General features: G+C 43.7%; 1 protein-coding gene across 2 annotated transcripts; it reads right to left on the bottom strand.

Annotated features, from left to right (window-relative positions):
- Positions 1 to 27,705, bottom strand: eif2ak4 (eukaryotic translation initiation factor 2 alpha kinase 4). 2 transcript variants are annotated; one of them, XM_033642681.2, is made up of 39 exons: positions 27,285 to 27,705; positions 27,038 to 27,153; positions 24,106 to 24,208; positions 23,792 to 23,965; positions 23,265 to 23,345; positions 23,018 to 23,169; positions 22,843 to 22,943; positions 22,606 to 22,763; positions 21,981 to 22,519; positions 21,351 to 21,466; positions 19,212 to 19,366; positions 18,684 to 19,117; positions 18,526 to 18,601; positions 18,358 to 18,447; positions 18,153 to 18,275; positions 17,825 to 17,929; positions 17,636 to 17,699; positions 17,462 to 17,541; positions 17,262 to 17,363; positions 17,128 to 17,178; positions 16,794 to 17,027; positions 16,101 to 16,176; positions 15,625 to 15,746; positions 15,285 to 15,334; positions 14,810 to 14,978; positions 14,081 to 14,197; positions 13,869 to 13,934; positions 13,592 to 13,762; positions 13,375 to 13,509; positions 13,102 to 13,209; positions 12,580 to 12,708; positions 8,020 to 8,106; positions 7,328 to 7,440; positions 7,176 to 7,231; positions 6,703 to 6,806; positions 5,525 to 5,593; positions 4,626 to 4,670; positions 3,644 to 3,759; positions 1 to 447 (listed from the first exon to the last, which is right to left on the bottom strand). In XM_033642681.2, exons 1-39 carry the CDS (start codon positions 27,417 to 27,419, stop codon positions 390 to 392), a joined length of 4,980 nt encoding a protein of 1,659 aa, XP_033498572.1. In that variant the 5' UTR covers positions 27,420 to 27,705; the 3' UTR covers positions 1 to 389. The 2 variants fall into 2 exon arrangements, with proteins under 2 accessions (XP_033498572.1, XP_033498571.1); XM_033642680.2 differs by having other exon boundaries at positions 16,794 to 17,030.
- Positions 27,706 to 27,707: the final 2 nt, after the last annotated feature.

The raw sequence follows: 27,707 nt of genomic DNA on the forward strand, positions 1-27,707 counted from the left end.
TCCGGTTGGGAAAAGGTGATTTATTCCTCCTATTGATCCTGATGCTAAATAGAAATGTAAAATTGTTGCCTTCATGACACATAATCCTCAGTAAAAAGCCCTTTCTCTTCCAGCTTCTATTAAGGCAGTAAAGTCAAGTAAACCTCTCGTCCAGGTTCGTCTGAGAAAGACCACAAAACACTGAAAGGTTTTGTGACAGTTATTTTGGGTTAAACAGCTGAATTACCATTCAACATGGTAAATAAAAACGTGTGTCTTTGGGGCTCCGGTTTCCCAAAAAGAAACTTTATGAGTCTGTCATTCTTCAAGCTGATTCTGTAAGTCCAAGCATGAAAACAGTCCCTGGGAGTCCACTGAGTCTCGAGCTAAGGGGGACATCTCCCAGGTCTTTAGAGAAGGATCTTGTAGTAGTCGTCCTTGTAGCTGTACAAGACCACCACAGCCACCCTGCGAAAGGACACATCTGTCAGTTATGAGACGTGAAAGAATATTAAAAAACATAGTGGAGACCTTCCAAATGGGACATTTCAAAATCAGGATAATGCCATGAAATTCAGTCAGGAGGGTTTCCAAGAGCTTAGATTGCTCGAGATAAAGAGGTGAGTCTGGGTAAAATAACACAGGATTCAACCCTGCCAAGAGTCCGTGTCCAGAGTAACTAAGTCCCAAAAATAAGTGCAGAAATTAAAATCAGTTATTACCAAAAAAAAAAAAAAGTCGAAATTACTCCACTTAGTTTCAATAGTGCAATGTGGCTAACATCTGGAGAGGAGCAATATTGCTCCTCTCCAGATGTTAGCCACATTGCCGACATCTAATTCATCCGGAGGAGACATTAATGTTCCCCTCAGCGTGAACTGTAACAGTTTGATGAACCCATCACTTTTCACGTAGCGCCATCATCAGGTCAAAATTCAAACTTGTCCAATATGATTATATTATTGTGACCAAATACAAGCCAATACATTCCCATCAGCCTCAGCTGTACTGTGTTTAGAGCTAATTAGCAAATTAGCATGCTAACACGCTAAATTAAGATGAACACAGTAAACACCTGCTTTACATCAACAAGCTATCGTTGTCATTGTGAGCATGTTGAGTTCCGCAGAGCTGCAACAATTTAGGGTTAAGTTGTCAACTAATCTGATAATCGATTAATTAGTTTGAATCATTCTTTAAGGAAAAAAAATGTCAAAATATCTTTGGGTCATGGACAAAACAAGACATTTGGGGACGTCATTTTGGGCTTTGGTAAACACTGATCGAGATTTTTCACCATTTTATGGACCAAACAATGAATCGATTACTTGAGAAAATAATCGACAAATTAATCGGCAATGAAAATAAACAGTAGTTTATTGTAGCCGTGTGAAGCGCATTGGATATAAACGTCCTACATACAGGTCGTGCCAACAGCAGTGCTGGCTGAAAGGAAAGCTCAGTGATTGCGAAGCCCTTGGGATAAGTTTAGTTTGTGGTGTTGCTGCAGCCAGGTGACTGCACGAGACCTTTAGCCCACTCATCTGGCGTCGGTTGCCTGCGCCCCACGTTGGAAGAAAACAACTAAACAAACACATGCTGAATATATCCATTGTTGCCTCTGTGATGCTCATTTATCAGTAGAGACTTTTCCCCCCCCTAAATGGCAAATCAAACACACAGCAGAGACAGGAAATTAAAACCAACTGCTCTGGAGAGGCGGATGGGAAGCCAGAAAGAGAAGCTTTGATTTCTTTCTTTTTTTTCGTTGCCATCTCATTCATGAAAGAGTAAATCCTCTGAATCCCTCACAGGGTTGCTCTCTATGGGCATTCACAAGCGTCACAACACTAGAAGCTCAAACACTGAGGATTTAGCCTTGGCTTTGAAAAAAAAAACATTCTGCTGGGAAGCTTGGGAATATTAACCGCTCCATCCACAACCACAGCAATGGATGAAGTTAACCCGCCCCCTCCTCAAGCTGCAGTCTATGTCAATCAACTTGGGTGTTAAGAGACAGACATCAGAAGACCAAACAAGGCAAATCCTCCAGATTTCACCTCAGGAAATGGGATCAGCTGAGGATTTGATGTTCTGCAAAGCAGTAGTTATCCGTATTACAGCTCCCTTTGAAGGACTGACTGTCACTGTTACACCTGGAGTGTGTGGGCTTGGTCGGAGCTTTGGAGTGGCAGCTGCCCGTAAAAGGAAGTCTGCCTTTTTAAGTGGTCTTTAATGTATTCCTCTGTTTGCCTCGGGTTTCATTTTATTAAAAATAAGTCGGTAGTGGATGGAAACCTGTGGGGGTCAGCAGAAAGGGGAGACTGTGGGGTCTGTGGCTCATCTTCCAAAAGGACTCCTGCTGAGACGAGACGTCTGTGACTGTTTGCTCGGAAAATGTCTGTGCAGTGTAAAGTTCCTGCTGTTTCTTTTCTTTTAAGGGGGGGGGGGTTAAATGAAAACATTTTGACACTCAAGACAAGGCTGTGCATGTACAAATGAAGTTTAAAAACAGTTTCACATTCATCTAAATATTATTCAATTAAATGATTCAAAAGTAATGTTGGCCCTGTTTAAAATATCTCATTGGCTGGTATAATGTGAGCCTGTTTCCACTTGGTATAACCAACCCAGCCAACGAAGGTAAAGCCCAATTAAGACCAAAGATTCAGGACGAGATGAAGCGGTTTTGGAACGTTACCTGTCTCTACAGCCAATCTGCTTATAATCCATCTATCCTCCTTCATATTTTAAGAAGCTACAAATTAGATTCAGCCACAAAATAAACCTGAAAAGCTGGAAATCAGAACAGAGGTACAGAGAGTTGTTGCATAGAGATGATACACCATCTCATCTAGTTGCATTGGTGTGAACCTGCAGGTTTTTAGAACCCAGGGTATATGCAAGAATCCTGAGGTTAATTTCAATACCTTTTTAAGACTTTTTTAAGACCTTCCAAAAAAAACCTTAAGACCTCATCGCCACTTCAAGCTGTCGTTAGCAGCAACGCATCTTTAACTTACTAAACAGTTGTAGTTTGCAATTAAATCTATGGAGCACAAACATACAACAGAACTCAGATAAGATGAGAAGGATTTTTTGTTGTCTTTTGCTCCTCTGTTTGGTGCCTGGACGTGCACTGTCGCGTGATGTCGCACAGGTACGCACACGGCCCTGAGTGGCACTCCGAATGTGCCTACCTACACACTGTTGTTTGTAATAGTCGCGAGGTGGAAAATAAATTATACATTCATGGATACTTTTTGTCAAAGCTTGAATGCCAAGAAAATTTAATACTTCATAAAATCGTGATTAAGACTTTTTAATACTTTTTAAGGGCCTTAATTTTCCAACATTTGATTTATCAACTTTTAATACTTTTTAAGACCCCGCAGACACCCTGGAACCCTACAGAACGTCGCATTGCAAGTAGTTGCCTGTTTCAACTCGTCTCCTTGCGAATCTTTGGTCTGAACTTGGCTTAACAAGTACTAGCCAATCAGAGGCAGACTGTGGTGGGTTTAGCCTTCCCTTTCCTGGGAAACGCACATTCGCTGGCAGGAAACATAAAAAGATCTGCGACAATTTGTTTTGCTTTGACGATAACGACACAAGGAACTCAACAATTCAGGACTACGCAAACATGCAGAGGCACCCTACTCACTTTTTTGTCATTTTGAAATGGTGTATCTCTTCGCAGATGGACTTCAGGTAGCGCTGCTTGGGGAGACGAGACAGCAGGGTCTTCACGCTGCTGTTGAACTGCTCTTCGCTATCAAACTGGAGAGAAGGAAAGAAAGAGAGAGAGTTAATGCAACAAAATGGGAACATGGCAGCTAGGTGACAAAATCACTGACATCAAACAAAGGTAAAAAATTGCAGACTATCCAACTCAACCTTTTCTCCTTGCTCGTGAACTAGATGGCATTTCGGAGGAATAAATGGGGTTTCATATGTTCATGTTTTGCATGTTAAGTGTAGCGGGGCAGTGGAGTCACAAAGCTACAGAGGGTTCATAGATTTCCTTGGCTGCTTGTGTGACTTGGGGTAATTTGCCATATTTAAAACAGGCCTTTCCTGCACGCCTGGCTATACCCACTGTGTATTGTCATGCCTTTTATATACTCAACGTGTTTTCTTTGACACATGTGCTGTAAGGGGCCGACTCACTGTATAGGTGGCCCATTCATTTATGGAGTGGAGGCTTGTGCTTATATAACAGTGGTGTTAAGAGCTTTTTTTCAGCTTTCTTCATGTTTCTTAGCACAATATAATTTAAGTTGTTTTTTTTTAAATCTCTGCTCTGAGGTTTTTACGAGTGCAGCTTTGGTCAGGAGTTTGGAATGTGAATATTAACACCTCTCAAGTATGCATTTTGTTAACTGTAGTGCGTGTCTGCCCCATATGTGAGCCTAGTTAACGGCGTGCAAGTTAGACTGTTAAGCGTTGGAAAAAGCCAGGGGTGTTCCCTCACTCCGCTCCTCATCAGGACTGTAAGGAAGCAGACGGGATCCCCTCTTCCTGTCTGCAATCTTGACCTCTATTGGCCGTTCTTTCCACTTCCCTCAACCCGTCCCACTATTCATCAAGGATGAGGCCTTTTATTAACTCTGCAAAGGTCTTGATGAAGCTGTTAGGGAACCAACCTCCAGGGACAGGAAGTTGATCAGTGTTTCCTTCAGCAGGTCCACCTGTGGGATACAAAACAAGCAAGGTTACACAAAGACACAATGGAGCCTTATCTCACGTCGCAACAATCCCACAAACATATCCATAATCGAGCTAAAAATATCAAGCGTTGCACCCGCTGCCCGATAGCTTGTGTAATTCTTTCAACACAAGATAATCCAGTTCGCTCTGACATCAGTAAATTACTTATAATTCCACTTGCACAATGCCCTCGCCAGACCTGAAAGCACTCCATGTCCCTTTTACAGGAAGGGCCTAATGGCCTCCTGGATTTATCATTGGAAAATGAGTAGTGCTGTGTTCCACTCAGACTGATAGACAAGCAGCTGCTGACATGCAGCAATGAAGACTTATAGGCCTCTCGCAACTGCTTACCGGAATCAAGGTGATTATGTTTCAATAACTTGTATTTACTGTTGCGTCGCTGATGCAATCCAGACCCCAACAGGGGTGTCAAATGTATTTGGAATATGCGGCGACATGGTAAATAAGACAAGCAGGGATGATTTACTTTGAGAATATCTGGCCATAAATCTACAACGCAACCACAAATAAACTCAATATGGCAGCCATTTGCATCCCCCCGAAATGACACGGTGACTGCCTTCTGTTTAGTGTTCATTGTTCTGTAGCGACTGGAATGGATTCACAGCCATCTTAACCTCCAGCAGGGGATTTTAGCGTCAGGCAAATCACTATCAAAGGGCTGCTCCCAGTGATGTTTGCGGTTTTAGCTATCAAAGGTCCCCTTTCTCGCTCCGCGATTTCACACATGAATTCAATAGATAAGGTGGGAGAGCAGAAAAGGGGAGCTGGGATTGGGAGGGATAAAGGGGTAAACAAACAAATGACTTACTGCTAGGACTTCAATGTCATTGCTCCTGTTCTGCAAATTGCTACCGAGAGTCTGTAATCTGGTCTGGATCTGTGTGAGAGAGAAAGAGTTGAAGAGAAACACAGCAAGAAATAAATAAATGGAGAAGGGTGGACGTAAATATTAGTTGTTCCCATGATCAGAATGAACTGGCAGGAAGAAAATCATCATGTGCACTCATTTTATAGGCAAACCAATGTCCTGTTCTACAGTTACAAGCGCCATATTGTTAAAGATGACAGTATGGGGCGGCTGTGGCTCAGAAGGTAAAACAGGTAGTCCACCAATCGGAAGATGAGCGGTTTGATCCCCGGCTCAAGGAAATGAACCCCAAATTGCTCCCGATGGCTGTGTGAGCGTGTGGCACCTTATATGGTAGCCTCGGCCACCAGCGTGTGAATGGGTGAATGTGAAATGTAGCGTGAAAGTGCTTTAAGTGGTCGGAAGATTAGAAATGCGCTATACAAGTGCAAGTCCATTAAGTAAATGCTCCGATGTTTAAGACAAGCACGCAGAGATGCAAAGAGGAAGCGAATACATGATGGAGAGACAACTGTTGGTGTGGGTCAGTGGACAATGGAAGTCAAGAACTGGTCTTTTCATGGATATGACAATGCACTGCTTTAATATGAATGGGTGAACATACTTAAGAACTGTGTGCAGAATGCACAGACACTGTATATCCTGCATCAAAGCTTTCGTGGTTTCAAATGAAGGCGAGTGCAGTTACGAGGAGACAACCTCTCTTTATATCCGAAGTAAAAAATAACCTGCTTGAAAAAATGTTTGGGTAGGAGCACTTCCTGTACTTTAACTGAGTTTGTTTGCGGTGCTCTTTAAAGGAGGATACACAATGACAAAAAAAAATTACTAAAAAAAATCCCATGCTGTCTATTTTTAAAAGTTGAAATGTTTTTATTGTCACGGCATGGTCATTTAAGAGTTACATACAAACTCAGATGCATTTCAGCATCAGGCCTTCATTAGGGAGGCTTGATGCCGAATGGCGTCAGCCGTTGTTTTTAGGTCTAACATGACCATGCCATGACAATAAAAGCACTTTAATTTTTTAAAAACCTACTTGAGTTTGAAGTCAATTTTAAGCTGCACTTCAGAGAGCTATTATTTCACCAGCAATAAAGTGTGTGTGTGTCACCAACATGAGTCTCGTAGCGTCGTCTCGCACTGGCAGAAACTTTTTCCGGGCTGATGACGTTCACATTCATGTTCATGATGCCGCTGCTCCCATGCTGCTCTGATAAACCTACAGACAGACAAAAGAACCATTTCCACATTTGTTCCAATCATGAGACACTAATTAGTCACACCTTAATCTCACATTTACACCATCTAATGAGACAAAAGTGAAAACTACCTTTGTTTGACTAATACAATTTAATTAACAGTTTGATGCTACCTGTGTGCATGCCAGAAGGTGGAATGTTACACTTCTTCTATTGCACTAATTGTACAGTGCTATGAGTAACAAGTCAGTTGGCAACACTGGGAACAGTCATACTATGCAGATGCCACATTGATTACAATATTTTGTTAAATGATTTAACACTTTTAATGCAGCACAACTGTATGAAAACAGAGGTGTGACTATAAAGAATAAGTGGTGATATCAGACCTGTGGTGTTGAGCAGTGATCCTTTAGGGTTCTGAGACATGCTCTCAGAGATTTCTCTGCAGGGGCACAAAGACAACATTATATAAGAACACCCCCCCCCCCCCCACATCATTCAGACATCTGAGCCGCACATTAAACCAGAATGTCTTTACCTGATGTTTCTCTCCTCGGAGAATTTGGTCCGACATTTCTGAATGATGTGGTCCACCAAGTCCGACTCGTGAATCCGTTTCTCAGACTGTCTGTCCTTCTCGAAGGACTTGACCTGAGGAGTGCAAATGGCTTTAACATGTATACAATGTTCCCATAATTCTCCCTTATCAAAACAGTTTGAAAAGAATCACGAGCTGCGATGCTACTCACAGAAGAGCTACTCTTGTGTGTACAAAAAAAAAAAAAAAAAAGACACCGCTTTCTCAAAATATATTACGGCCTAATGATTTCAGGTGTCAATGGACTTCCCGATAAGACTGGGCTGCAGGACATGAGGAAAATACGAGACATGCAATAACACTGAATGCTGCGATAACAATATTAAATAGGAGTAAGAAACAGATATTAAAGAGTTCTCAGCTCTGCCTTTCTGCTTTCAGTACACTGCTAAAACACAACAAACTGCTTGTTACACTAAAAGAATGAAAGGAAATTATCAACATTATTTTACTGAACAAATGACACCTAACGGCAATAAACCCAAAAAAATCACTGAGTGCAATATTGCAGTTTTTCAAAATGTGTTTATCACACAATTTTATATCATGATAACGATTTAAAAAATGACACATTGTGCAGCCCTATTGGAAAACGCTGCACAATGCTTTGCTGCACAGTAAGGCTGGTTTACCTTCACATAGTTCCCCTCCTTGTCCGAGACCAGGGCCATACAGTTGATGCCGGCCAGCCTGCAGTGCTCCATCAACGTCTCCTGAGACTAAACACACAAAATGACAACAGGCTGAATTATGCACGTGCACAATGCAAGTGGTGATTTACAGGGTGCAACTCAGCTGAACTACAAGGACATAAAAATGACTGACAATATCTGAGAACGATCATTTTCACAACATACTGCACATGTGAGCCATTCACTGCTAGAGCTCTTGTTGCAGCGGCTCAGTAATGACCTTTCCTCATGTTTCACTGGCTGCGTTTACATGCACATTAATATTCCACTATTATTCCCAATATGACAGTATTCTAAATTTGATACGGGTCATGTAAACAGCATGTTCTGTTTAGATATTCCAAATAAGGCTTTTTTCTGAATTTAGCATTTTCCGAATGAGACATGTGGGATATGCCGGTATGATTTAGGTTTCAATAGCATTCTTTTAACATATATATACAGTGTCTCAGTTGGGGTTTTTTACCGCAGTTTGCAACACACAGCCTCTTGTCTGTTTACAGTCAGCTCGGTGCATTGACTATATTGCGAACAAACACACTCCAACAGTTTGCAAGGCTGGAGTAGCGATGCATGCCCGAAAGAAAAGCCCATGTTTCTGGTCAGAAGAACAAACACACCTACTTTTATATATATTATAAAGACTTGGGTATCAGTGGTTTTCTGGATAGGCCCAAATATCGCACCACCAACCTTTTCAAGGTGGTTGAAGGAATGAAAGAGGGAGGCTGTGTTTGTAAAGTCCAACAAGTCTGCCATCGTTAGGACTCTGACAAAGTCCTATTTTTAAGCAAAGAAGCAAAATAACAAGCGAGTATGCATGGCTGTATATCAACGGGATTATTGGTGGAATATTAATTTTCATTAGCCATGTAAACAGCTTACTAGAATTGTTAGCGTTTTTCAGAATAAGGGAAGAAAAAATAATATTTCGTGCATGAAAACGTAGTGAGTGTTGGGGCTTGAGGATGGCGGCCAGAAGGCGGTTGCGTGTTTTCTTCCATTCATTACTAAAAGAACTGTAAGTCAAGTTTGACGTTTAGGTAGGAAAAAGCTCGTTCTCGGGGAACACTGGACTCGCGGCTTCAAAAATTCTCCTACAGTTTGAGTTTTGCTTGGAACCAGAGTGTGGGTGTGCGACGTGCTGGGAGCCACAACCCAAACCAAAGTGTATTCAGGTAAAGCATTCAACCATGACAGTTTGTATGCATGTATATGTTTATGTCAGCCCAATTAATTCAGCCAGAGAGTTTCATCTGGCTGCTCGGCTGGACGGGCTAACTGTGGTGCAGTATAAACCCTTCTGTGTACCACAAGTGTGTTTATGTGCATGTGTCAGTTTGTCTCGTCATCACGTAAGCACTAGCACTTCCTCTTTTCTTACGGCTTTCTCATTTTCTCATGTGGAAGGGGTTTGCCATATTTGGCTAATAAACGCTAAAAGAGTGGAACCGTCTCCTGAGGATGAATTAAAGCTGCAGATTCAGGCCTGTTAAGAGGCCAGCATGTGAAAGGTGTTAACAAAAGTCTAGTGAGGGGGGAGGGATGGGCGAGGAGGTCCGAACTAGGTGTTCTCAGCATCTCGCCACTGGTCAAGGCACCAACTGCATACATAATCAACAAATACACACACACACACACACACACACTGTCGACAGTTTGGACATGATGCCGCTTGTTTTCAGCCAACCTTTCTTAAATGCTTCTAAGGACTTGTAAGGGGAAACGAAGGTGGCCAATCACTTATGTCCTGTGCCAGTACAAAAGACAATGACGACCATTAAAAGCAAACACTTGTCCACTGCACAAGTGGAAAGTTAAAACAATAGGTTGTTAGGAGTAAAAGGAGGAAAAAGACACAAGGAGTATTTAAATGTGAGTGCAGCAGTATGCCAGGGAGGGCGTTTACACCAACACACAAACACAAGGCTGAGATCAGTTTGTCACATAAACATGAAGAATGTGACAGTGCTATGGCATGTGGAGTGCTGGACCAGAAGATAAATAACTTCACTTTGAAGGGACTGATCTCAGCGTGACTGTTTCCCCCGAACAAGAGCTAATCATAAAAGTTTATTGGCAGCTTGTCTAACAGATGACTGAGTTGATTATTGCAGAAATGACCCCACACTGTATTGTCCCAATATGGCCTGTGAGCCTCTTTCAAGTGAAACCACAAAGTGCGGCTCATTCTCCGGGATGTTTACTATTTCTGATGCCGTCACGATAAGTCTGTTGCTGACAGATTAGGGGCTTTTTTCCCCTCAAGAACGGAAGTCACGTGTTGCCCTCTGTAGGGGGGATGAAGTTACTACAGGACATGAGGGAAATCAAACATTTTACACAAAGGCAACTTCCTATTCAGGGATCTACAAGGTCAGAAAGGTAGTCGAGTGCTTGTTTAACAACAAACACGAGGTCTCACTTACACAGTTATTAGTGGATGGACACTAAATGAAATCCTTCTGCTTGAACTACTCCATGTACAGTGCTGCTGTAGCCACGTCCTCCCTGCAGATTCCTTCCTTTTGCAGGTCCGGAAGCAACAATAAGGGAGCGACTTAATCAAAAGTCCACTCTGTTTCCTTTAGCTGAGATATATTCAGGGTTGAGCCTTAATAGCTCTGGCGTGACTAGGTCTGTTATGCTGAATGTTTGTTGTGCATTTTTACACTATTGCTACTTTTCATGTTGACTGTTGACACTTTGTTATTTTCAATTCAATATTTTCTTGACAAAAAACATATGAGAAGCTTACAAAACTTTATGGCATATTTGGTTCTCATGCTTAACTTGATATATGTGAAAAAGATGTCATTTTTGTCATTTATAAATGCAGGCAAAGTGTATGTTCATAGTTTAAAAGTTTCACTGCAGACCAGTTCCAACCCCTAATGTGCTTTTTCAACTGGCAGACCACAACTGAAGACATTTCTCATTGAATCCACTTGAAACCAAAGGTCTAGTGTAGGATTTAGTGACATCTAGTGGTGAGGTTAAAGATTGCAACGAACTGAAACTTCTCCTGTGTGCCAAGGGTGTAGGAGAACTACAGAAGCCGCCACGAAAACACAAATGGCCTCATTTAGAGCAAGTGTTTGGTTTGCCCACTCTGGCCGACTGTAGAAACAACATGGCAGACTTCATGGAAGAGGACCTGCTCTGTATGTAGACATAAACGGGCCATTCTAAGGTAACAAAAACATAATGCTTAGTTTAAGGTGATTGTGCACTAAGGAGAACAAAGTTATGAATATAAAATTCCATTTCAGCCAACATATCACCCTAGATCCTACACACCGAACCTTAAAGGTGCTACGTGGAGTTTTTGACCATTTGAAGCGCTAAGGTGCAGCATTTCATGTCTACACAGTTGACAGGCTACCCATTCCTACCAATGGTTTCACACTATCCCACTGAACTCCAGGTGGTGGCGATGTGCCAACAAATGTACAAGCAGAGGAAGGGAAGAAGACGACTACTAGCAAGCAAACATCGATGTAGGTTTCAAAATGTTAAAAAATCTTTGTAAATGCTACTAAATGTATTGTATGTATTGTACTGTTTTTATGGTGTAAATTTGGCTGTCTACTGCTGTTGCAAATCAAATTGCCCCTCGGGGACAATAAAGACTTTCTAATTTAATCTAATCTAATGCTGTATGTGGAAGAAAATAAACTCTACACTTCTGTAAGGCTTCAAGGATTCACACAATGTTTTGGCAAATAAAACAGAATGTAAGCCTAACTATGATTACAAAAAAACTCAGCAGAACACCTTCAAATTGAATTTGATTTGATAGGTGTGGACGATTCCAACCATCTGTTTCAGCTTCACTTAATTTGTGCAATTTTGCATGTTTTGGTGGTGCTTTTTGTAGTTGGCTTGGTAGCACGTGGCTTCAGGTTACTCATCAGGGCGAGGAAAATAACTCAACAGTCTGTAAACTCTCCTCCTGCCAACTAAAAATGTTGAGGTTTTCAAATGTAAACATCATAAACATCGAGGAAACATGGAGAAGAATGGACACCAGCTGAACTAGCAACCAGCTACCCATTGTAAAGGTGTTTGAAAACAAACTGGATGACCTCTGTGCTGCATCAGTTTCCTACGGGATATCAGGAACTGTAATGTCCTTTGGTTCACCAAAAACTTGTCTAAATCCTGGACTGTGCCATTGAACCTGGTGACTCCTTTCCTATATGCTGATCTGACAGAGCAGAGGACTATGGTGAGAGAAGGGAAGGAGGTGTGTGCTTTATGGTGCATAAGGACTGGTGTGTTGGTGGGAATGTGAGGTGTTGTCCTGTTCCTGCGGCTGCAGAGCAGAGTCACTGCCTGTGTTCGCGAGGAGTGACTATATGGCCGTCTTGTTAAGGTTGGGATGTGTGCACAGTCAAATCATTCCACAGTCTGAAACCGTGGATTACCAGAACCATCCAGAAACATGGACAATTATAAAGGTCTAAAAAGGGCAGGTCTATCAGGCAGGCCACTCACCTGAGAGACATCATAGGCGATGTCTGCAGAGACGCCTGTGCTCCACAGCTTCTGGATGACATTGATGGCTCTGGACATTGAAGAATGTCCCACTGGGACCACCAGAGCATCACAGGAGCTCACTGGTGGCTGATGCAAAGAAAAAACAGAGAATGTAACAACTGTCAAAAACTGAAAGTTGCAGTAAACTGTGCTAAAATAACTTCTTTGTTATAAATGACTCATTTCATTGCCCTTCTCCGTCTTCACACCTACATGCAGTTCTCTAAGCAAATCATTACACATTATGAAATATGGAAAACGGTGCACTTCCAAAAATATCTCCATGGCGTCAAGAGCCACAGTGATCATAGTTATTAACATGTTTCTAAAAGTGGCTGTGTGGCGGCCGACTGCTGTAATAAGGCATCATTAAATATGTAGCTGTCTGCTGCTCCTTCATTACAATGATTAGGAATGTCAGATCCCACTGTGTCTGTGCGTCTGTCTAAGTGTGTGTATGTGTGTGTGTGTGTGTCTCACTGGCTCCTCCATGTTGGCCATAGCAGCACAGACTTTGTCCAAGGCCACACTGGCCCCCACCGCAGAACGTACTGGCACTGTGGACGCTGGCCCACGAAACTCCAGGATCTAGCAGCACAGAGAACAAAGCACATAAAAGGTACCATGTAGACTGCAGCACCAGCACCGCTTCATATGGAGTTAATGGGGTACAGACACAAGAGCTGTGGTTGAGATGGAAGAAATGTGGCTCACATACATGCAAAAATGTGGATGAACGGCAGTAAAACCTACCAAGTGGTCGTAGCGTCCTCCAGCGGCCACTATGTCCGGCACAGTTCGTTTGCGTTTCCTAATGAAAGCCACAAACTGGAAAATGACCCCAGAGTGATGCTGCACCTTGTACACCAAGCCTAAGTTAACCACCACCTATAGAGAAGATAAAACTGGGTTAAAGGGGGGGAAACATACACAATTCTTTAAACATTCATTCACCCAGAATCCAAATCACCTGCAGTTTAACTCCCAGTCTATGCAGCAGCACTGTGAGCTCCTCCAGGTCCTTGAGGCCCTGCTTAGCCAGCTGGGTGACGGCGGTCTTCTGTTTGGTGAGGGATGTCAGCAGTGGCGCCAGGTCCTGCAGACTCCCCTTCTGCTCTATGTACTTGTACAGCGTCTGCAACTGTACGCAACAGAGGAGGGATCTCAGTGTTTACGAGTGAGAGCAAGTGTGCTGCAGCGGGACTGATTGTTTTTACAGGAGGTTAGTGCACCCAGCGGACACTTACGCTGTTGGTTGACAGGGAAAAGTTGCAGAACTTTGCCTCCACCTCACGTTTGGTCAGCTTCTCGCTCTGGGGCAAACGGAAAAAAAGGGGCCATAGGAATGTTACCACTGCTATTTTTGGGAAGAAAACTATTACTTATGTTCATACCAGCATATCAGCAACAGTCACGCAATGTGAACAACATCTGTGATGCATGTGTGACCTGCACTGACCATGGCGTCACACAGTATCATTGAGGCCTGGCTCAGTTTGTCCTCAGGGACTCCGCTGTGGAGAAGGATGGCCTTCAACAAGCTGGTGTGGTTCAGGTAAATGTTATAGTTCCTTTCCTGCGGTCACAAAACACACACAAGCACACCTTTAACCCTCTCAGCTGCAATTACAGTCAAAAACCAAGAGCACTGCTGCACAATGAGCGCCTGAGTGAATAATGACTGTTGTGTCCGGCTGCCCTCTCATTCTGCCTGACTCATGTATTCTTAAAAGCTTTCACACAAAGAGCAGGGTGGTGGAGGGGATCAGAAACAGGATCTACGAGGGATGAACCAGAGGCCAGACCCTGAGGTGACCGGGTTCAAGAAGCGTGCAAGGAGAGCTGCGACTGGAGACTGACGCAGCACTGGGTTATGTGGACAGGAAATGGATTGTACTGGGAGGCAGGGAAGGAAGTGGACCGAGCTGCGCATACCAGATTCACTATACAAATAATAAATACAGTGTAAATCTGTCAGGCTTACACATACTTTGGTATGTTGGGAATGTGAGCGGGGAAGTGAAAAGGGAAAAAACAACGACAGGACAGGTTGTCATGATGGCATCCAAATATGGATGGAAAATAAGGAACAATGATGCATCCAACCACTCGAAAAAATGCTCTGAATGTGAATCGAGACAAGGCAGCAGCGCACTGGATCATTTAAAATACAGTTCATGTGCGTGACCTGAAGCACGGGGAACTCCTGGATTATCTCAGAGATGGTGTAAATAGTCTCGGCATCAGGGAGAAGGCTGTTTGTGACGGGTGTGACGATGTCAAAGGCACACTCCAGAAGCTCCCTCGGGTGCGCGCGATCCAGCTTCCTGGGGCGGAATACGCGTTCAATGCTGTACCTTGAGAAGGAGTGAGAGGGACACAGACACGTGTTTATTCTCAAGAGGGATGTCAGTTTTCATGTAGACTCAAAAGCACCAGCACTACTTGTGATAAGGCTTTCTGAATTAGCGAAACAGTTTAATTTGATGTTGATTTGACTTATTATGGAACAAAAATACAATCATTGTTTCTAAAATTTTCTCCACCTTCATAATTTTGTTGCAATAGTATGTGATTTCCATATATGCAGCAAACCCTGTCATCATTTTGAGTAGAGCTTTTTTAAAATCATTATAACAATGTGTTAAATCATTAAACTTTACCTCTTCAGGTGAGTTATATTATTGCGAGCGATGAACCTTGAAAACGCCATCTAAAGTAAAAAGAGAGGCGAGACATTAGGTGCCCCGCGTAATGACAGTGAAGCCAGTGCATACCAGGCTGTAATCAATCACAGTGTGGAAACAACCATTTAGTCCTCAGGGTTTCCTGAGGTAGCAGGATTTTAAGGCGGCTGCTGATTGCAGCCTCACACTGTGTGTGTTTGTGGGTGTGTGTGTGTGTTTGCATGTGCTAATGCAAATACTTGTGTAATTAGTGTTTGTGTGCAAGCACGGACATGCACGCCTGCACGTGTAAAGTGTGTGCGTGTGTTGGGCTCACGCGAAGGTCATAGGGCAGTGTAACCAGCATTCCGCTGTGGTCCATGAAGCAGGCCAGCTCGCTGCCTTCGTACAGCTTCCTGTTTCTGGGGAGGAGCAGCGGTGTCTGGAGACGCACCGCACCTGAAAACAAACATGGTGTATTACTGCTACATCTGCATAAGACAACACAGCCCTCGCCCTAAAAGAGATGATGCATGCGAGCCGAGACGAACTGAGCATAAACAAATAAGTACAGCTGGACATCATCAGCGGCGTGCGCAGAAATAACACCCGCACCTGCACAGAATCTGCGCTGCCCAACAGTGCGCTTATTGTTTAGCTGCCACTCACTGGAGCAGATGTCGGGGTCCCGAAAACAGGGCTTACAGCAGGGTCAGGAGTCCAAGTGGTTTGCAGTGGAGTGTCAACAAAGGCTCGCGTTCACATGCACACACCAAACAGGCCAGGTGGTGTAGTGTAGCATAGTGTACTCACCGTGCTTCTTGAAGATCCTGGTGATTGTTTCATACACATGCTGCTGCAATTTGGTACTGCTGAAGCTGAAGCTGCCCTGGAGGGAGAACAAACAAACAGCCTCTGTTAGGGATCAGGAGACATCGATTAAGCACTAACAGGCCTTCTGCTGGTCGGTTATACAGAGCAGATGAGTGAAGGAGCACTGAGGGGTTGGGGCTGCTATTCATATGTCTGCAGTGACATCTTCAGGAAGAACGAGGAACTACTTGCTTAGTATGAGCCAACTTTTTACTGTATCTTTACACTTACATTTACAACATACCCAAAACACATAAGTCTTAAAGGAACACTTCATTCCCCAAATGACCATTTGTGTATCAATTACTCATCCTGTGTGAAGTAGAATTTATGAAGAAAACGTAGCTTTCCTCGCATGCCTCAACGATGAACTATGGATCTAAACATGGACAAAATTCTCGATGAATTGGAGTCGTGGGGGGGTGTCTAACAACAGCAAACTATATTAAAACATCTGTTTACAAACTCTCATATGACTCATAAATTCCCTAAATGTTCAAATGTCAGACACATGACCTTCCCTCTGGTCTTGTACAAAGTATGTCTAATATTTTTCCTACTTTAAACACCACATGTGCTTTATTTAAATAAATGCAAACACTTGAACCAACTCAACTCCAGCAGCAGCCTCACCTTGTGTAGATCTATGTCATAGGCGTAGTCCATGACCGGAGAGGTGTTCTGGGCAAACAGCTGGCCCACCATGGTGCGGTATGCCTTGCCGTTGATGTTGGCCATGGTGTGCTGCAGCACCTCATGCAGCTCCGACTCCTCCATCTGCGGCGGAGGCAGCAGTTCGCTCTTCAGCAGCTCCTGGGCAGTGGGCCGCAGTGCCGGGTCGTGGTTCAACAGCCACTCAATCACCTTCTTCTGACAGACACGAAGACGAATGACAGAGAACCATTCTAGTGTTAACTTTAGAACAGAGAGGGAAAAGACTCATATCAAAATGCTGCAGCGTCCTCACCTGTGTCCCTTGCTCATACGCATTAAAGTCCTCAGGGAAGATCATGGGCTCCTGCAGCGTGGAGAGAGACGAGGTCAGTAAAAAGCCAGTTTCAATTACCTACATGGATTGCTCTCTTCTGAACATGGACGTACCACACGCAGCTGGCTCAGGACAGAGATGCGCTCGGCCCCCGTGGTCATGGGCCGATAGGACATCTCAAAGAGGATGATGCCCAAGCTGAACAGGTCGACTTTCTGAGAACAGAGAGAAAAGATGAATAACAAAAGTCACGAGGAAGCAGCTGCACAAGCTTTAATTAAATCTATTTTTCAATAAAAATCTGACATCTTACTTGGTTGTAGGTGGCTTTGGTGTTTCCTTGAACCTCCGGGCTGACGTAAAGTGCAGTGCCAACCATGCCTGTCATGTTACCTGCAGAGTAGTGACACAAAAGCAGTGTCAGGGAAGAACGTGAATATCAGAAAAAACTCAGTACACTGTGTTAATGTGTTTAAACTCTCTGCACCTGTCGGGTCCGGTTTGGGCATCACTGCTGAGCCGCCATCTTCCACTTCAAATTTACCTGCAGCCTGAGAGAGTTAAGAGTATCTCCTGAAGTGCATAATGTCTTCATCAATGGAATTATGCATTAAATATGCACAAGCAGCCACAGTGCAGCCTGTTAAATGAATACCACATTAGGTTTAATGCGTACCACATTAGCAGGATGGTCTGTGGCCAGGCCAAAGTCCCCAATCTTCACGTGGTCCTGCGAGTCGAGGAAGATGTTGACGGGCTTCAAGTCCCTGTGAATCATACCCTGAAAGAGCGGAGGATAGATGAAGAGCTCTGCTGGTTCATGGGTAATTGAAAACATGGCGTCCTCCTTGTTAACATTTATGTTATATTTAAGTATGAGAAGCACATGGCTTGGATTTCTTAGTGTGATCCTTGCGGTAATCAGACACTTCCGTGGCAAATGGGCTTATGATCTTTAACGAAGGGTGGACACTTAAACACATAAGTACACACAGATTGAACACCTGCTCGTGGATGTAAGCGAGGCCATCCAGTATTTCCCTGAAGAGTCTCCACAAGCGAGTCTGGTCCCGGTGCAGGCTCTGATCTATCGTGTCTCTTAAAGTGCTCTTTTCACAGTATTCCATCTGTCGGGAGCAGAAGACATGCTTTAGATGTGAGGCAGAGATCTCTAGTGGTAAAGAAATGGAGCGCGGAGGTGAGGCTTACTTGTATGTACAAGTAATGTGCTATAAGGGGGGGTCGATCTGAGTCCGTGCTCTCCGTTGTGTCAATCACGGGCCTTTTGCTTGGCTCACCCTGCGAGAGGAAACATCATGTTTGTTGCTCTGACAAACACAAATGAGTGAATGAATGATGCAGTGTAAATATTCAAACCTGTGACATCTCGTCTGTGCTTTCATCGTCGCCATTGTTGAAAATGATGTCACTACTTGAGTCACTATCTGACGGCCTGGAAGCAAAAAAAAAAAAAAAAAAGATAGTGAAGATAGTGAAAGTCTTGCTGGACTTACTGCCTCTAAAAAAATACTTACAAAAAAGAAGCGCCAAACACATCTTCTTCCTCATCATCATCCTCTTCATCGCTCGACTGCTGTCCGCCACATTTGGCACTGGAGGATTTCTCGATGGAGGTGGACCACTCCACCGAGCTGGACAGAGCCGGAGGCGGCGCAATGTCCTCCACGTTATCGGCGAGTCCCAGCTCGTTGATGCTCCGCGGAGGCTCTTTGCGCTGAGGGGGCTTGTCAGGGGAGCTAAAAGGCTCAGAGCTGTCAGTGTTGCCCAGCACCCCTCCAGGGGGCGTCTCGTGCCGCTCAATCCACGCGTTGTAGTAGCGGACTATATTCTCATGGTTGAGGCGGGAGAGCAGTGTCACCTCGCCTTTGATGCGTCTGAACTGTTTACTGGCCGGGTTGACCTGGATGCGCTTTACAGCATAGTAGCAACCATCAAGGTTATTCTGGACCTGGAGAAGGAAAGTGAAAAGGAGGACATAAAGAAATCACAGCCAACTTTTTTGCCACTGTAACACCATCTCCTGATAAGGCTAAAGAGCCCACCTTAATTACAGCACCAAAGGCCCCTTTTCCAAGAAGCTGGAGTTCTTCAAACTCATTGAAGTATCTAGAAAACTGCCTCTGCACCCCGGTGCTGAAGGGAGCATTGAGGATGTGGCTGCGTGGGATGACTGATGATGGGAAGTCCACCGCAGGATCTGAGATGACAAAAAAACAAACCAAACTTGACGAACTATTGTACTGTCTTGCTGGAGATGATCTTTCTCATTTATCAATTTACTGTACTTCAAAATAAAATGTCGTTTTTACAAACGTAACATGGTTTAGAGTCACATGTGGTCCATTCAGAACAGACCCAGGACCAACTTCTGGACTGTGACCCACCAGTTGGGAACTACTGCACTAGACAATTACAGTGGTGTGAAAAAGTGTTTGCCCCCTTCCTGATTTCTTACTTTTTTGCATGTTTTCCGCACTTAAATGTTTCAGATCATCAAACAAATTTAAACATTCGTCAAAGACAACACAAGTAAACACAAAATGCAGTTTTTAAATGAAGGGTTTTATTAATGAGGAAGAAAAAAATCCAAAGCTACATGGCCCTGTGTGAAAAAGTGTTCACCCCCTAAACCTAATAACTGATTGGGCCACCCTTAGCAGCAACTACTGCAATCAAGCATTTGCGATAACTTGCAATGAGTCTTTTACAATGCTGTGGAGGAATTTTGGCCCACTCATCTTTGCAGAATTGTTGTAATTCAGCCACATTGGAGGGTTTTCGAGCATGAACTGCCTTTTTAAGGTCATGCCACAGCATCTCAATAGGATTCAGGTCAGGACTTTGACTAGGCCACTCCAAAGTCTTCATTTTGTTTTTCTTCAGCCATTCAGAGGTGGAATTGCTGGTGTGTTTTGGATCATTGTCCTGCTGTAGAACCCAAGTTTGCTTCAGCTTGAGGTCCCGAACAGATGGCCGGACATTCTCCTTCAGGATTTTTTGGTAGACAGCAGAATTCATGCTTCCATTTGTCACAGCAAGTCTTCCAGGTCCTGAAGCAGCAAAACAGCCCCAGACCATCACACTGCCACCACCATATTTTACTGTTGGTATGATGTTCTTTTTCTGAAATGCGGTGTTACTTTTACGCCAGATGTAATAGGACACAGACCTTCCAAAAAGTTCAACTTTTGTCTCGTCAGTCCACAGAATATTTTCCCACAAGTCTTGGGGATCATCAAGATGTTTTCTGGCAAAAATGAGACGAGCCTTAATGTTCTTTTTGCTTAACAGTGGTTTTCGTCTTGGAACTCTGCCATGCAGGCCATTTTTGCCCAGTCTCTTTCTTATGGTGGAGTCATGAACACTGACCTTAACTGAGGCAAGTGATGCCTGCAGTTCTTTAGATGTTGTTGTGGGGTCTTTTGTCACCTCTTGGATGAGTCGTCGCTGCGCTCTTGGGGTAATTTTGGTCGGCCAGCCACTCCTGGGAAAGTTCACCACTGTTTCGTGTTTTCGCCATTTGTGGATAATGGCTTTCACTGTGGTTCGCTGGAGTCCCAAAGCTTTAGAAATGGCTTTATAACCTTTTCCAGACTGATAGATTTCAATTACTTTTTTTTTCTCATTTGTTCCTGAATTTCTTTGGATCTCGGCATGATGTCTGTAGCTTTTGAGGATCTTTTGGTCTACTTCACTTTGTCAGGTAGGTCCTATTTAAGTGATTTCTAGATTGGGAACAGGTGTGCAGTAATCAGGCCTGGGTGTTGCTACAGAAATTGAACTCAGGTGTGATCAACCACAGTTATGTTTTAACAGGAGCTGGGGGGCAAACACTTTTTCACACAGGGCCATGTAGCTTTGGATTTTTTTCTTCCTCATTAATAAAACCCTTCATTTAAAAACTGCATTTTGTGTTTACTTGTGTTATCTTTGACTAATGTTTAAATTTGTTTGATGATCTGAAACATTTAAGTGTGGAAAACATGCAAAAAAGTAAGAAATCAGGAAGGGGGCAAAGAGTTTTTCACACCACTGTATATGGTCCTCAAAATGAATTGCTCGCTGACTGAATTTTAGGATACTTTGGTTGCACTTTGTGACTTTGTTGTCCTTAACTTTCAAAAGTGTTCCTAATATTTCATCCCCCTCATTTCCACACTGCATATGGACGTGTATATCACCTTCTGGGCTTGTTTCCTGGTGGTGTGGCAAGTTTTTAGGTGATGGAGGCTTGAGGAAGGAGTGGTCCAAAAGCTGTTGGGCTGTCCAGCGTTCAGCATCATTCAGGCACACACACCTATGACAAATACACAGTGTACAGTATGAAAGACAAGAACAATCTAGGCTATGGCACAAGTCCACAGTGTGCTGGTGCTCTGCTGACAGCACAGAACAGATATACAGCACCAGAAACAAAGAAACAGTCTGTATAATCCAAATGGCAGTCACTGATTTCCCTTCATTACTGTACGGCATGAAAATCAACTCACAGAGACATGAAACTCTCTTAAGTTTAAGGCATTATATGTCTCAGTGTAGAGCTGCAGCTATAAGTCGGTTAATAGATCAAATTGAGAAAATGAACTGAGTGATCATTTAATATTCTGCTTTTCTCGGTCTTACAATGCAGCAAATTAAATATTTTCGGGGTCTGGACTAATGTTAAAACAAAACAAATGGTAAATTTAAATGGTTGTAAGTAAACAGTAAGCTCTGGAAGACTGTCAGCACTAATGGAGAGCATGCAGCACATGATTGTTAGTAGATGGGCTGAAACACTGGTACATGGTGAGGTATCCATCTATACATACTTGTGGAGGAAATCCTGGAAGTCAGCAGGCAGGCTGGCTGGCACCGTCACTGGATACTCCTTCACCTCCTTCCCCTGACTCAGACCCAGCAGCATCAGCCCCAAGTTCCACATGTCCCCTTTCTTGCCCGTTTTGGTCGGCATCACCATGTCCTCTGAGAAACGCACGTGGGCTTGCTCAAAAATGTCCTCTTTGCAGATATCGGCAAACCTCTTCGATAAGCTGTAATCAGTCAGTCGGATGTTGCCCTCGGAGTCCACCAGCACGCTGGAGGCCCCCAGCTGTTTGTGCACCACAGAGTTTGAGTGAAGGTAGTCGAGGGCGGCCAGCAGCTGGGCCGTGTAGTGGCACAGTTTATCCAGAGGGACCGGAGTGTGGGCGGTGAGGCTTTGGGTCAGGTTGATGCCGGCCACATGCTCCACCAGCAGGTTAACCACGAGGCAGTCCTCCTTCTCTGTGGAGCTCAGCGCCATGTAGTGCACCAAGTTTGGGTGATCCAGCCGCAGGAGGGAGTTGAACTCATTTTCTGCCCCGTGGATCTACACAGGAATGGTATTTCAGAAGTCAATTACATTACTTAATCACTACATTCTTAATGATAACACCTGCTTCCTTGTCTACTTGCCTGCTTTTTGCAGTTCTCAATCCTTCCTTTCTCCTGGCTGGTGAAGAACTTGCTCTTCTTCTTGTTCCAGCGCAGCGACCACTCGTAGACCACGACAAAGTCTCCTGAGTTCGCCTCAAATCCGTAATAAACATTACGCCGCAGCCTTTCGCTTTCTCCTGTTACAACATGAACACAGATGTAAGCATACAAAGAGGGTACTTGGGTGAAATATGCGACTTATGCGTCAGCTCTCACCTAAACTTTTCCCTCTGTGGACAGCAAGTTCTCCAAAAGTGCTGCTGTTGAAATGAAGGAGCTCCTGTGAGCGAGGGTTGTCTTCATTAACGGTGTCACGTCTGGGAAAACAGATGCAACTTTAAGCTTTGTTACAAGTTTCTTTAACACAAAATGCATTTGGTTTGCCGTCTACCTGTGGCGTGTATTCGAGGTAGTCCGACGGCGGTTAATAGCTGCTCTCTTGGCTTCTATCAGTTCAGGAGTAGCTCCACCTGGGCTGGGTGGGCTCCTGCCTAGCGGAGAGGCGTTAGCAAGGACTGGCTGCTCCATACTCTCAAGTCGCTCCTGTGAATATAGAAACCACACAGATGTTCAATTACAACTCCATTTATGTTGATTTGCAGGCAATATAATATAGACTGTGTATGTTTTACAGACACCTGTTTGGCTATCTCCTTTCTTCTCCTTTCCTCTCGTTTCTCCTCCTCTCGTCTTTGGATTTCAGCCATGATCTCTTTTTCCTATATGAATGAAAAATACTTCAGTAAACACCCCATTTAACTAGAGCTTATGTCAGTTGTTTAAGGTTTGGTTATTTAAGGAAATACCAAAAGGGTGCATAGTTTGTCAAATCTTTACAGGTCAGGCAAGAAAAAAAACTACCCTGTATCATTCCCAAAACTCAGACATCTTCTGTGTGTAGTTACATTAAAGTGTAGAATTTCTGGCAACTCTGGTATATACAATTATCATCTATTAATTAGCTGATGGGTTTTCTGCTTCTTGTTCACAGTATTAGCTGTAATTATTTAGTTTCAATTACACAGAACAGATAGGATTGACATTACAGCTCCCACAAGAGGACATTTAAGATCCTTCATGAATGGGCCGGACAAATCACTTAGAAATAACATTAGTGCAAAACCCCAGATAAAACTAATCCAGCATGAACGTCTCTCCTCCTCACCATCTCCTCCTCCTGCTTGCGCCGCTGGTCCATCTTCTGCTGCTCCTCCTGGGCTCGCTTCTCCTGCTGCCTCCGCTGGTTCTTCAGCATCTCCTCGTGGAAGGAGCTCGAAGGGGGCTTGTTGTGCTCGCTCAGGAAGCCCTGGATATAGTCTGCCAGCTCATAAATCATCACCTAGGTGGACAGGTAGGTAGGTTAGAAGCAATCTGTGTATGTACTTGTGTGTGTGTGTATGTACTTGTGTGTGTGTGTGTGTGTGTGTGTGTATGTACGTGTGTGTGTGTGTGTGTGTGTGTGCGCGCGTGCATGCTCACCTCCCCACATCGAGCTGCTGCCAGCTTGGTGAGTTCACTCTGGAGGTTTTGGAGGTTTTCATTTGACAGACCTTTGGCATTATTCAGCTCCAGCTCCGGGGGCCTGTAGGTGTCACAACATGTGAGTTACCAAGAGTGAAGGATTACTGGTAAAAACAGTGAGATGACTTTTACAACTCAGAGGATTTTTGTTCTGATTGTGCCTGGATTACCATCAGGCGCAAGGGGCAGTTTTCCCGGAATGTTAAAAAGCCGCAGTTTGGCCTGTAGAGAAATATGCAGCGTCTTTCTCAACATTTCCATTTCCCAAGTCATGTGGGCTCATGAGGATAAAAATGTTTTTAGTTAGTTATTAGTCAGTAGACAAATCTTGATAATCACTTAGTTGTGACAGTCCTTTTTTGTAATTCACTTTTTAAATTGGCATTTAACATTAAACATACACCGTATACATCAGGCATTCATGTTTATCACAGATCCCACAGCAGTCTTTTCACACACAGACACACAGACAGAAAAAATAAAAATTAAATTTAAAAAAAAAAAGAATATTTTTTTATTACAATATAATCAATAATTTGTAAAAATAAATAAATAAAATAAAATCAGGCCTATGGAGTAAATTGTTCTAATTTATGGTTCACATATGGTGCTATCTTCTCCATTTTCTAAATGTCCATTGTAATGTCCATCCATCCATTTCAAGTTGGGCTCTCCTGTGACAGCCATGTCCTGGTAGGAGTCTTTTTCCAGCCTCCAGCAGTATATCATCAGCCATTTGTCTCTTTTCAGCCATTCTTGGGGCATACACCCAAAAAATATAAACGTACTTTCTTGAAAATATCTTGCAGGGCTTTGTGTGTCCCTCTCCAATAGTCTTTAATAACAGGGCAGTCCCAGAAGACATTTGCATTTTGGTTTCCACAGTGTCTCCAGCAAACAGGGGTTCTTCACACAGTGGGATTTCTAAGAGGGTGTAGTAAAATACCTTTTCCAGCAATTTTCCCTCCATTTTTGTGATCTGGTAAATTTCCTTGGCCGCACTTCTAGCATCTTGTCCTATTCCCTTAATGCTGTACTGCATATAGTGTGGTCATTGCATGGGTGCAGATGTGATGACAAGTTTGGGGAAGACACAATCAGTTGTGATTTTATTTTAATTGCACGCGTGCAAATCATGCCCACAGACTGCTTGAGATTGCCAGCATATTTCACGATTTCATAGAGGCTCATCACCATCACCAAGTCATTCAAAAAGCACTACAAAGAGAATCATATGCTTACCTTTACTGTTTATTTCTCTTAAACAGCCAGTAGTACATGGAACCAGCCATCACCCTCCTTTTCACTGCTTTGCTGTTAGTTAATGCTACTTCTAGTTTCAGGGTCTCAGGCATGTTATGTCCACTCACGTTCTCATCTCTCACGGATTCCCATTTCTCCTCATCATCTTCCCTTTCTCCCAGTATACAGGACTACTGTATACATTTGTTCAATTTCAATCATTTAAGCTATTTAGAATTGGGGGGGACAATTTGTGTTTTTCAGAATTTGGGGGGGGACATGTCCCCCCCGTCCCCCCCCCCGGGATCTGCACCCATGGTCATGTGCTAGTTCCTATTGGTCAGACATTAGATCCAAAATCAGTGAGTCAATCCAGGTCATATCTCTGACATTCAACACATTACAAGCTGTTTTTACAACTCTGATTTCTAGCTTGTACGGTATCAGGCACACTGTAGTTAGCAGGCATGGAAGAAACCGGTAATGTGGAAATATACAGAGCAGACAATGCTAAAAAAAGACAGACAGAGAGAGAGGTGGAGGTGGAGGTGGAGGTGGAGGCAGAAGGGGCCTGTGACAGCACATTATTGCTTTCTAGCCTATCGATGCAGCCCAAGCTTCTGTACAAGACCTTTGCCTGAGTAAATCCTTTAAAATAAGCAAACATTTTGATTTAAATCTGAAACTATCTGATCAAAGAACAAACAGACAAGATTTTGAATGTGACCACACATTCAGTGCAGCTTTGGCACTTCACAGTGGCATTAACAGTGCTGCAGATACATTTTGGGTCTCCTAAGACAGGCGCTCTTAGACTGTTTTTTTTTTTCTTCCTTTTTTAATGCCTTTTTCTTCTGGGGGATTTAATGGCTTTGGCCAATATTACATTGTGTTGGATTTAGATAACTCTTAGTCGCAACTCTGTTTTGAATACACAAGAAAACAATTTTTGCTCCAAGCATGAGTGGTACTTTATTGAGTTCACAGTCACATGCTTTGACACAAGACACTCTCAGCTTTCAAAAACCTCAGTATCCAAAAGCACAGGACACTATTTTGGGACTATAACTGGGAATAAATAAAAAATAAATAAGCTTGCCAATGCCATAAGATGTGCCATTTTTGTGCATCAAAGTTGCTGTTTTTATCTTCTTTGTTGCATCAAAAACAAAGTGCAACAGTCAGAAATACTACAAGTAATACAGCATCGATACCTGCACTGTGCAAAAACAATATTTTACAGTATGCTACTTATGTTTTTTGGAGTTGTTTTTTAAGAAGTAAGATAAGTACCCACGTTTTTTCTGCACCGCCTCATCTTACAAATAAAAAAGTAATTTAGGGTTACCAAAAAATTAAAGTTTGCAGTCATGTAGAGAGCATAAGAATAAGATAAAGGCATCCTAAACATGCATTTCTCTGACCAGTAGAGTCCAGGATGTCTCAGTATGTGGACAGACAATGAATAAGTGTCCTATAGACATAGTTTACATTGCAAAAGATCATTTAGAGACAGGAGTTGCATGGTGGAAAGAGACTTCCCTCACTTTGTTAGAGCAGCTGCTAACTATGTGTATGGACACCCTGTAGCGCAGTGGGAATAATGGGAACAGTGAAAACATGACAAAGGTCAGAGGTCAGTACTCACGCGTCTGGGTATGTCGGTGGGCATTTGACCTGCAAGTCCACAGTCACGTAGCACTCCTGTCCATTGTTCAGCCCGTTGGGCCGCAGGCAGAGGTGCACCTCTGGAGGCCTTTTAACCTGAAAACACAGCCAGCACACCCTCACTGATGATGTGCTCACCTCGGATCACTGCAGCTAACAGTGATAACGTGTCAACTTTTCCCCATCACTGCCTACAGGCTATGCATTCAGCTAACACCTCTAGCTACCTTCCACGGGTCGTTGCTCCGCAGATCCTGGAAGTCATCTCCAAAGATAGACGCGAGAGCCTCCAGCTCGTTTTCCTGTTGGACCGTGTAGTCGTCTGTCCCCTCTGCTGCTGCTGGAGTGTGCTGACCGCTCATTCTTCTGCCTCGGCTACATGGCAGTGCTCCTGTCCTGTCACACACGCACAGCCGTCAGGAGGAAGAAGGGGGAAGAAGAGGCTCCGCTCGGCTCTCCACTGCACTCACCGCCCTCCTCCTCCGCTCCTCTGTCACTTTGTTACCTCCAAACTTTAGCAGGTATTCACAGAGCTGCCATTAAGCACTACGCAGCCGCTAACTTATCACTTATCACAGGCGACAGCACAGCAGGCTGAAGCAACTATGCTGCCAAGTGGCGCATGGCTGTCGCAAGCGGCGTCGCAGGTG

Source organism: Epinephelus lanceolatus, chromosome 15 (genome assembly GCF_041903045.1).
Source record: "Epinephelus lanceolatus isolate andai-2023 chromosome 15, ASM4190304v1, whole genome shotgun sequence".
NCBI classification, from domain to species: Eukaryota; Metazoa; Chordata; class Actinopteri; order Perciformes; family Serranidae; genus Epinephelus; species Epinephelus lanceolatus.

Coding starts and splice junctions, on each gene's coding strand:
- eif2ak4 (XM_033642680.2), bottom strand. CDS start 27,419: ATGAGCGGTCAGCACACTCCAGCAGCAGCAGAGGGGACAGACGACTAC. Junction 23,966..24,105: donor CAGCAGCTCGATGTGGGGAG/GTGAGCATGCAC, acceptor CTGTCCACCTAG/GTGATGATTTATGAGCTGGC. Junction 8,107..12,579: donor TCGCCTATGATGTCTCTCAG/GTGAGTGGCCTG, acceptor TTGTGTGTTTAG/TCTCAGGAGACGTTGATGGA.